At 32.2% G+C, this 12,313-nt stretch overlaps 1 protein-coding gene across 2 annotated transcripts in view; it reads left to right on the plus strand.

Moving 5' to 3' along the window:
• The window catches only part of LOC113523279 (scavenger receptor class B member 1-like), an 88,383-nt gene that overhangs the window by 59,068 nt on the left and 17,002 nt on the right, over positions 1-12,313 (plus strand). For both annotated transcript variants that reach the window (XM_052893019.1, XM_052893018.1), the window contains 2 exons: positions 9,413-9,504; positions 11,107-11,270. In XM_052893019.1, coding sequence (XP_052748979.1) covers positions 9,413-9,504; positions 11,107-11,270 — 256 coding nt within the window. The remainder of the gene's footprint in view (positions 1-9,412; positions 9,505-11,106; positions 11,271-12,313) is intronic.

The following is a 12,313-nucleotide window of genomic DNA, read 5'->3' on the forward strand; positions in this document are numbered from 1 at the left end:
CGCCCATGATACCCCCATGCGTTGCCATTCCTGAGGGCTCAGGTGTTATTCCTCTGTACCCTGTAAATTCACTGACATATCACACCCTTCAAACCGAAACACAGCCATGCAAACACAACTGCTTTACGGTAGAAACATGAATGGGACAGAGGTGCCCAAGCAAACGACTTTTATACAAAGTTTCCCTCTTGTTTTGAAATTAAATTAACGGGTTTTGTCACAATTGAAGTCAGGTTTTTGTGGGACATACACTTTAATTATTATTGTATATATACACTTGTTTCATTTGTAACTACTTAACTAACAATTGAATTTTAAATAAATAAATTAAAAAAAAATTAACATTAGACTCACCTTGAACTCCTGGTAAGTAGGACAGATACATAAAACACATGATATAATATTAGCAATATTGTATAATAAAAAAAAAAATCACCGTCAATTGAACACATACAGCGGTCAAGGATAGTGTACTGTCATAATTTTATGTAACTTACTGTAAACTTTGTAACATAGATAGATATAAGACAAAACTTTTAAGAGAAGCGAAGTTACGTCTTTAGTTTTTTTTTTTTTTTTGTAATCCTAACGCATAATATTATTCCAAATTCAAATTTAAATCATCCTTATTCAAATATACTTATTTACAAGCACTTTTATATCGTATTTTTTTTTATAAATGCAGAGTTCGGTAAGTTGTTATTTATTGAAAAGAAGCCGCAAGAAACTCAACAGTTACTATTTCAAATCTCTGTTAACATTATGTGTATTTATTTAAATGTACTATCTTTAAAATAACATGGACGGTAAAAGCCCGTGCATAACCGACCAATACCATGCACATTTGTCATTAAAAACTCATTGAGATTGGGATCGATTCTGACGTATCATTTCTTTTAAGCAATCTTTAAAATTGAAATTTCGATTTGATATCACAGTGAAATCTTTTTTATAAAAATCAGTATGAACTCAATCAATAATAAAGTCAAAACTGTTATAAATTTAATTTTTAATGGTTGATAAAACAGTAATTTTGCGAAATTATCATACTAAAATGGCTAGAGAGAGGTTAAGAAAAATGGCGCCCCAAAACCGACTGCGTTATCAGAATTGAAGTAGCTACTTGTATTTTTTGCGCAGCAAAACTCTATTTGTAACTAAACAGTTTACTAGTAAATAGACAATTCCATATTCCAAATTCAAATATTTTAAACCTAACGGTATCTATGACATATGGCGCCATTTATCGACACGATTTTCTGTACAGAGATATGGAGATTAGTTAGTAATATTACTAATTTAATCCGGTTATTATTTTTGCAACAAAATAAACAATTAATAATTTATTTGTGACATATAGGTGGATATAGATTATGAAAGGTCATTTTCGTAAACTACTTTATAAGTATTAAACTATAATCCTATAATCTATATATGTATATATATACGAATATACATCAATTGTTCTGCATTAGTCTCATTAAAATTAAAAAGAAAAGTATTGATCGATTTTAATATATAAATAATTTTGTATGGCAATCACTACTTCAGATTACTTTAAATAGATGGCGTTGTAGGTGATACGTAATTAACCAAGTCATCTAGTACCCTTACTTAAATGTTAAAACGAATTTATTTGTTTGTTTGTTACCTTATAGCGATTTAACACAGCTTAACCAATCACTAACAATTTTATTCTGGTCAGCAAACATATCCCAGTAATTGGTAAAAGCTAGTACTTTATAAAAATAAACTTTATTAATTTATAAATATTGAAATATATTTCAAATAAACTATATTATGAGTATTATTTTAGGAATAAAACAATCAAACAATTAATTTATTTAAATGAATGAATGAATAATTTTTTATTTACTAAATATTGGTGATTGCCAGTAACAGTGCTTAAAATTAATTACAATTAATTATTGAGCAATATTTACCGTTACATAGGTGTGTAATTATTCTTTTTGTGTTTAATATATGGAAATACATTGTTGAAATAACATTTAGCAAGTTCTCCACGATAAACCCATATGGTATTACAGTATGAACAGTTTAATTAAAGATTGTGTCCCAAAAAAAAACCTACTTCAATAATAAAACAAGTTATTTTGCTCTAACTTAAAAATTACTGAACCAATTTTAACAACATTTCTATAGGGACTATTTCCAGAGGGAGACTTTGTACAAAAGTCGATTGCTTAGGTACCTCTGTCCCATTCGTGTTTCAACCGTAAAGCAGTTGTGTTTGCATGGCTGTGTTTCAGTTTGAAGGGTGGGATATGGCGTGTATTTACTGGGTACAGAGGAATAACACCTGAGTCCTCAGGAATGGCAACGCATTGGGGGTATCATGGGCGAAACAGTATACTCTGTTATGTCCATGACACTGCTCATGTCTATAGGCGACGGTTACCACTTTCCATCAGGTGGGCCGTCAGCTTGTTTGCCATTCTAAGTTGTATAAAAAAAAGGGCCAATCTGCCAATATACCTTTTAGATAAAAAAAAAATCCAAATCGGTTTAGAACTGGATGGAGTAATGATAAACAAACATACAAAAATATAACCGAATTGAAATGAGAACTACCTTATTTTTGAAGTCGGTTGAAAACTGCAACTCTATATTAATTTTGTCACCACTATTTAAGTCGCCATTTTTTTTTTAATTCTCGATAAACTGATTTGGATAAGAAATTTATTACTAATTATTTGGGTACAACGGTCTCATGATACATCGTAGGTTATAGTTCAGGTAATAAATACAAAACGCCGGCCAAACTTCAGGGGAAACTTTCCACGATTCGTGACAACCTCGTTTATCAAAACGCTAAAAGGTTTACACAAAAAAAATGCGTAAGTCAAAGAGTAATTAATTAACATTCGACAGATATGACAATTCTTTCAAGTAGCGTATAAAACCTTCATTCGGGATTGCCTGATCGGCAAATAATCATTGTCTTAATTTTATATTCTTTTCCTTTTATGTTAATACACGCTTATTATGTACTTTTTATTACAACAGAATGTGAATTGTTAATCTTGTCGGGTGCTCACGATACAGGTTCGCCTAGTATGGGGCTCATTGTATCTTGTTGTTGGTTTTTTTATACAACTTAGAATGGCAAACAAGCTGACGGCCCACCTGATCGAAAGTGATAACCGTCGCCTATAGACATGAGCAGTACCATGGACATAACAGAGTATACTGTTTCCGCCCATAATACCCCCCATGCGTTGTCATTCCTGAGAGCTCGAGTGTTATTTCTCTGTACCCAGTAAATTCACGCCATATCCCACCCTTCAAATCGAAACACAGCCATGCAAACACAACTGCTTCACGGTTGAAACACGAATAGGACAGAGGTACACAAACAAACGAATTTTGTACAGTCTCCCTCTAGTGGATACGTCATTAATGAATACTCCGGTTGGCGCAATTTAATATATTTATCGTTTTTAGTTTTACTTAGATAAGTATATTATAATAAAGTTTATAGAGCAACAACAAAACAGTCTCGTAGTAGTGAAGTATAGTGGCACACAGAGTTATTATAGAAACGATCTATATATTTATTACATACAGTATACAATGTACAGAAACATATATATATGTATATATATATATATATATATATATATATATATATATATATATATATATATATATATATATATATATATATATATATATATATCGATACTTAATATTAGACAGAGGAAAGATTTGTTTTGTGTGTTTGTAACGAATAAACTCAAAAAGTACTGAACCGAATTTAAAAATAAGTAAGACATGCGTTGATAAAGAAAGCTACAATATCAACGAATTACATAGACTATGATATATATATATATATATATATGTATATATATATATATATATATATATATATATATATATATATATATATATATATATATATATTATTTTTAAAAATTATATATACTCGTACGAAGCCGGGTCACATCGCCAATACTACATATTTAAGTACAAATGATGTAATACGAACAAAACATCTAAATATAACAACAAAAATACAAATATAAACTATTAATTGGACAACAACATCTGATAGTGGCGTTCGCCAGTCTGTTCCTTGGTGCGTAAATAAATAACGGACCTTCGTAAACGGGTAAACATCAAAACACCATCGCTCCTCACCATACCGCTAGCTCGATTGGAATTCTGCATAGTCATTATCATTATCTACGTATATCATCATCATCTGACCTTGACGCCACTGGTCAAATAAATAAATAATATAATAGGCACTATATTTGTTTTCCGTAAATGATTTTCTATTTATTTATTTATTTTACACTCAAGTTATGGAAGGAGCTCCCTGCCGACGTTTTCCCAAGAGACTGCAGTATGGGGCTCTTCAAAAGGGGGGTAAAGAGGTTTATTCAGGGTCGGCAACGCGCGCGTAATACTTCTGGTATTGCAGGCGTTCATAGGCTACGGTAACCGCTTACAATCAGGTGGGCCGTATGCTTGTTTGCCACCTCAGTGGTATAAAAAAAAAACAAATTATAAATTACTCACCACACTTACAGTATTCCAAAACGTGTAGTAAGCCATAGGTTTATTTTACAAATTTTGAAATTTTAAAAAACATTTAAAAAATTAATCTGTTTTGTCATTAAATATATCAATATCTGACTGCTGAGCAATCAGAGAACTGAGCAGAGAAATAGCCTGATAAGTGGGAGCGAACTGCTGGTGTACCATGAAATGTAATTCCGAATTTTCGGACTCAATTTCGTGTTTTCATTCATACCGAACTCGGCCCAATAGGTCTTTACATTTTGTTCGTCATAAATTCTACTATAAATGTATGTATTATATAATTGTAACATCAACCTTGTGTTTCATTCGGACCCAAAATTTCGGAAAACATTTCATGGTAGACCCTCAGAGCAGTACAAGTGCGAACCGGCTATAAAACGTATAGTATAATATATATATTCTTTTTTAATTTTTCATGCGACTTTTCATACACATTCTTTCATATTAACCTTGTGCTATCAATTAAAAACATAACAAAAAAAGAATTAGCAAAATAGGTTATAAAGATGCGTTTTCATACATTTGACAATAGATTTTTATTTATACACATTCAGGTAGGTAACCTTACCATAAACTAAACGTAATTACAATATTCGCGGAAAATTTTAAATATGGAACAACATAATCAAATAATCTTGTCGTTTGGCCGGTTTCGCGCCATAAAAAATTATGAATATTCTATTCATCTATTTCTAGCTTTTTTAGGTTCCGCAAGGAATTGACTGAAACGGATTCTTGTAATTTCGTCTTAATTATATTATACTAGCTGACTCGGTAAACGTTGTTTTATCATATACATTATTTCTAGAACTATACATGCAAATATATCGTACTACAATTATTATATTCGATTGTCATCTTGCAATTCTATTGCGGAATATAAAAATCGCGATTAACAAACAGGCGTTGATCGTAAAACGGTGAAAATTTGAGGTTATATGTATTTTTCAATGCTAAATCATAATAAAATAAAAATAAAAAAAATTGTCAAAAAAAAAATATTTAGAGGTGGGTCACCCCTATCATTGAGGGGTATGAAAAATAGATGTCGGCCGATTCTCAGACCTACCCAATATACACACAAAATTTCATAAAAGCCGTTTCGGAGGAGTTTGGTAACAAACACTGCGACACGAGAATTTTATATATTAGACAAGAACTTCGTCCACGTGACCGGGATATGTTTACTGACCGGAATTAGAGGTAGATTATATCCTTCTCTATTCCATATAGTACGTGTCTACCAAATATCACAGTGATTGATTGAGTTATTAAGGTGCTATTAGATAACAAAAAATAAACTCACACGTTTACAATCAATAAACTTTGTTTCGACTCTTATCGCCATCTACCGGCTATATTTTTTTCGGCGCTTTTTAATAATAATAATATTTTTTTTTTATTTTATTTAAGGTAACGAACAAACAAACTCACTTTCACATTACAATATTAGTAATGACACCAGCCTTTGCTTGCGTCTTTGTACGCGCTGATTTTGGAAGTAGGCAAATCAACGAAGTATATCACTTGTAGATGATGTATTGGCAGCTTTTTTATGTAGCAAATTTTATAGTAATTGGTTAAACACTTAAGATCTCAAGAGATCATACACATAGAAACTCACTTTCACATTTATAATATAAAAAATATGTAAAAAATAATAATAAATATGTATATGTATTAGTAAGGATAATCAGTCTAAGTTACGTATATCACAGCGTCATGACTTTTGGTAAGGGAGATCCGACTTTTTTTTGAAGTCGCATAGAAATTTGAAAATTTGTACTTGTTGTACATGTCCGCTATATCCAGCAGTGGACAAAATAGCTGATATAATAATAATAAATATTTATTAAAGTGTAAACATTTCTGAACCGGTTTTTATGATTATTTTATTATTGACAAGATTTCAAATTAATTTTACCACAATTCGAATCGAAGTTCTTTAAACTATTTACAAATTGATTTAATTGCAGAACCTCGTGATCTAAATTCAACTCACACTTGACACGCGTTTAATTTATTTTTAGTATTAATTTATTGTAGATCATGCTAGATTCTCGGTTAGACCATGACACACCTAAAAATAAATGTAGTTTTTAATAAATTAACATTGCCTTGTTGTATCATGACCTCTCAATAAGACGGAAGAGGAAACGGCTGTGAATAAAAATATTCTTATAAATGTTGCGAATAATCGGTAATAGGTGCAATTAGATTTTGTGACCATCAGGTGTCACAGTATAATGATTAGTGACCATCGGACGTCACAGTTTAATGATTTGTGGCCATCGAATGCCACAGTTAAATTTGCGATTACAAAGCAGTATACATTTTAACTCGTAAACAAATATTTTTAAGCTGTATTCAAAAAATAAAATTAAATATAATATAATATATGTAAATAAAAAAATATATGTAGTTTAACAATTCGCCTGTATATTTTTTTCTGTCGCTATGTTACGCAATAATGTCTTCAATTCTAAACTGATTTTGATTATTCTTTTTACAATTGGTAGGGTTTACTCCCATTTTGGTCTTATATTAATTACATGACGATTGAAGCTGCCGTTTGTCTTTGGAAACCAAAAAACTGCGTTTTGCAAAATATAATTTAATTATAGACATCGAATTCCGAGTTCTGAATTTAAATATTTTGACACAATATTTAAAGATGTTATAAAATATATTTTTATATTCTCTAAAATTTTAAAATGACCTGCTTGTAAAATGTATTTTACTATTAACATAAAAACCATCTTTTGGTTGAGATATTAAACTTAGATATATGGTATTATGGACTAAAGCTAAGCTTCTAAAGCTAAAAACAATGAATATTTTTGCTATATATTTTATTCCTTTATTTCAAACTGTTCTGGCAGCGTACGCCATATTATACAATTTTTACCGTCTTCAAATACATTTATTGTGATTAATTATTGAAAATATATATGTATCAGAATATAAAATACTCTGTAGCACTCAGGGATAATATACCTTTCTAACAGTAAAAGTATTTTTAAAATCGGATCAGTAATAACGGAGATTACCTCGAACATCCAAACTCACAAACTTTACCTCTTCATAATACTGTATAACAAATTACATGACACTTGAAGCCGAGAGGAAACAAACAAACAAACAGTACTATATAGTATTAAGTTAATTCACCAAAGGGAGACTTTGTACAAAAGTCGTTGGCTTACCTCTGTCCCATTCGTGTTTCAACCGTGAAATAGTTGTGTTTGCATAGCTGTGTTTCGGTTTGAAGGGTGGGATATGGCAGTGAATTTACAGACTCAGGGCTCAGGAATAACGCATGGGAGGTATCATGGGCGAAACTGTATACTCTGTTACGTCCATGGTACTGCTCATGTCTATAGGTGACGGATACCACTTTCCATCAAGTGGGCCGTCGGCTTGTTTGCCATTCTAAGCTGTATAAAAACAAAATATTAAGTCCGTTATTTATATCATGCACTAAAAAGTTTCAATATATTATCGAGTAATGACCTGCGTGGTAAGTAAAACAAAATACGCATGGGAAAATACAGATCGGCTGACCTTCGCGCTCCGATGACTTCCGATCTGTGTTGACTTAAACGCACATTCAGATACACTCGTATGGCTTACATTCTCTTGCATCCACTGTCTAGAACCACGTATACAGATAATTTATTTATAATTTACAAAATTACAATTTCAGTTTCAATTAATTATATCATTCCCATTGCAAGTTTGTCATATTTTATTCTATTTTCAAGCATATAGCGTTTTGTATACAATAATAATATAGTATTTTTTTATACAACTAAGAATGGCAAACAATCTGACGATCCACCTGATGGAAAGTGATAACCGTCGCCTATACACATAAGCAGTACCATGCACATAACAGAGTATACTGTTTTGCCCATGATACCCCCCATGCGTTGCCATTACTGAGGACTCAGGTGTTATTCCTCTGTACTCAGTAAATTCACGCCATATCTCACCCTTCAAATCGAAACACAGCCATGCAAACAAAACTGCTTCACGGTTGAAACACGAATGGGAAAGAGGTACCCAAGCAATCGACTTTTGTACAAAGTCTCCCTCTAAAAGTAATAATAATTTATAACAATAATAATCACGTCACTGCAAATTATTATATTAGTACAATTCAGCATTAAAGATTATTTATATTTCAAAAATTCATCAACACTATAGAAGCCGTTCTCGTCAAGACGGTTTTTCAGTTTCTTTCTAAATGAACTTAGACTGCTTACAGCAGTTACACGGTCAGGAAATTTATTATATCTAACTGGGCCCATAACATGAGTCAATCTATCAGAATCTATAGATTCGAGAAACATTTTACTGTCCCCCGCAAGTAGGTACATTTCGAAAACGCTAACATACGAATCTAACAATATTTATCTCCTTCGTTAATCCTCAACTTGATCCATGGATATTTTTTCACCGCGTCAATCCACAGGTAATCCATGGATACTTTTTATCATCAAATAACAAAAACTTATGAATTACCGGACAAAAAAACTGCATATATGAACCAAACTAAGTTAATTTTATTTAAACTGCATCTCATTCATGTTTATTTATTTATTTATTTACACTTTATTGCACCAAGTAAAAAGAGAAATAATGACCAAATATGAAGCGGACATGTTGTTTTAGATTTATCAATCTTGTCTTATGTCTTGTATATCTATAATTAACTACGTACTATTTTTATTATTATCTGTTGTATTTTCCAAATAAAATAAATAATTATATCTAATAAGAGAATGTTGTTTCTATAATGTGGTAGATAATTGTTTTTTTTTTTCTCTCGTTACAGGTCTGTTTCTCCTGCTTATGCTTGGTTTCTTCGCGTTGGGAGCTGCCTGCTTCATCTTCCTCGCGCATCCCTACGACTTTTTGTTCAATCAGGTAAAATTATTTATTAGTTTCATTAGATGTAATTGAAACTGTCTATTGCCACAACTTTGACCACCTCTGCAATTGAATAATGCTCTTATATTAAAAAAAAAAAACCTATCGAAATTGATTTTTAAAAAATAGGGTTTTCGATTCGAGGACATTTTTTTTGGGTATATTATATTGTATGTACGGTAATTCTATATCGATTTTATGATTCTTTGTACAATTGATAGGATAAACTTCTATTTTTTTTTATACCACGAAGGTGACAAACAAGCATGCAGACTGTCTAATGATAAACGGTCACTGTAGCCTATGTAGTGTAGCCTGCAACACTAGGGGTGTCACGGGCGCATTGCCGACCCTGGAATACCTTAATATACCCTTTTTGAAGAACTCCATACTGTAGTCTCTAGTGATAACCTTAGCAGGGAACTCACTCCACAGCCTAAACGTTCGCAGGAGGACGCTCCTTTGAAACCACACTGTAGGTGACCATTTAGCTTCAAGCGTGCGGAATGAATTGTCTAACTTCCTGTAATGCATTTGAGGTCGTGCCTCCAAATACTGGGGGGTCATCCTACACTACGTTTGCCACTACGGAATCGCATCTGATTCCTTCAAATCGAAATACAGCCATAATAGCTGTTTAAGAGCTTAAAACACGTGTAAGATAGGTACTCTCGTAGACAAGTTTTACATTAAAGTCTCTAATAAATAACACGAAATAACGTGATATTCGGTACAATATGTATGTATGTACCTACCTACTATGTTTGTTTATTTTTAATACTTTATTGTATAGTAAAAAAAATAATGTACTTTTAAGATACAAAGTTCAAGATAATAAGATTGTGTATTACCAAAAAACCGACTTCAATAGCAGTAAAATGCGTTTTGATTTCAAAACTAAACTGCTGGAGCGATTTTGATAAAATTTTTAAGAGACAAAACTATAAATATATCCTTTCGGACAAAAAAGGATTTTTTCAAATCAGTTCACAACTGACATAGTTATGAGGTAACAAACATTTAAGATTGCCATGTGGTACCGGCATAGAATTTTTTTTTATACAACTTAGAATGGCAAACAAGCTAACGGCCCACTTGATGGTAAGTGGTAACCGTCGCCTATAGATATGAGTATACTGTTTCGCTCATGATACCCCCCCCCCCCCCCCATGCGTTGCCATTTCTGAGGACTCAGGTGTTATTCCTCTATACCCTGTAAATTCACGCCATATCCCATCCTTCAAACCGAATGGGCCACTTCCTTCCTTTTATATGGGTGTCGTAAGAGTCGATTAAGGGAACTTATTTGTTGAGAGATGGGCAACAGTATCCTTGTTAAAATATCATCGAAGTATAACTGCGGTCCAACCCACTTGCCAAGCGTGGCAACTACTGGCAAAACTGGAAGGCCTATGTTCAGCAGTGAACGATTAACGGCTGAAATGATGAAACATAAAAAAATACGACCGACATGAGAACCTCTTTTTTGAAGTCGGTTAAAAAGAACAAGCTTTATCGCATCAACTGTAAATAATTAATGGTAATAGAGTCCACCATGTACCTTCGTTCCACCATGACAATAACACTCAACACTTCCAGAAAGTCGTTCTCCAAGATGGCGGCGAGATATTGGAGATGTGGCGGACACCGGAGGTAGAGTTGTTCTGCCGGGTATACTTGTTCAACGTGACTAATGCCGAAGAATATATGGCGGGAATAGACGACAAGATTAAGGTCAAAGAAGTTGGACCTTATGTTTACAAGTAAGTCACCTAACAACTCTATAATTATAATAAATAAACGAGGGTAGATAGAAAATTATTCATTCAATGCGAGAATCAATACCCTACCTTAAAAGGCCGAATGTCCTACCTTAGACTGAAAGGCCTCAAGAAATTAGACAGATATAATAAGACAGATTAGCTTTTTCGAAGTCACACAATTATGGATTCTACCCTACTAAAAAAATCCTTTTGCCCTACCTTAAACTTGGGTCTAGCTACGGCCTTGCCATACACTAAGCTTATAAGAAATACCTGCATGTTGCATTGTAGTAATACAAAATGGGATCGATTCTGAAAAACCATTTCTCCATATATTTATATCTCTAAAATAAAAAAAAAAAATTTATATCATAGCATAATCTTTATCCAAAAAACTAATATAAACTAATTTTCTAATATATATATTTTTTATGGATGATAATGGAATAGTTACCCCGCCTGCGCTATCGGTATACGCTGGCGAGGCACCAGTGATAGATGACAGGTGAAGATGAAAGCAGATCAGTTAGCCCATCGTGACAAATCTCACAAGAATTAACCACGATGGTTTCCAGGGGGAACCACGTGGAGGTCAACCTGATAGAGTATATTGTTAGTAATGGAGCTGTTAGATCTAACAGATATGATCTGCAACTGTTGCTGTTAGATTAACAATTCCTTCCCCCTTCTAATATATTTAAATCACAATTAATGTAATTTTAGTTTACAATGGTCCATAAAACAGTAATTTTATAAAATTATGTACTTTAAATATTAGGTTAAGAGATAAATTCATAGAAATGCCACCTCGGAATCGGCCCCAATGACACATAGATCAGTAAATAATAAATTTGTGAACCACTAATGACTGAAATGATTATGATGATGATGGAAATGATAAGTGTATTGTTATATTTGGTACATTACTAATATGATAACATCTAGAAAATTGTCATATATATATATATATATATATATATATATATATATATATATATATATATATATATATATATATATATATATATATATATATATACATA

This window comes from Galleria mellonella, unplaced genomic scaffold, assembly GCF_026898425.1.
Source record: "Galleria mellonella isolate WM207_F2 unplaced genomic scaffold, CSIRO_AGI_GalMel_v1 utg172, whole genome shotgun sequence".
Classification (NCBI taxonomy): Eukaryota; Metazoa; Arthropoda; class Insecta; order Lepidoptera; family Pyralidae; genus Galleria; species Galleria mellonella.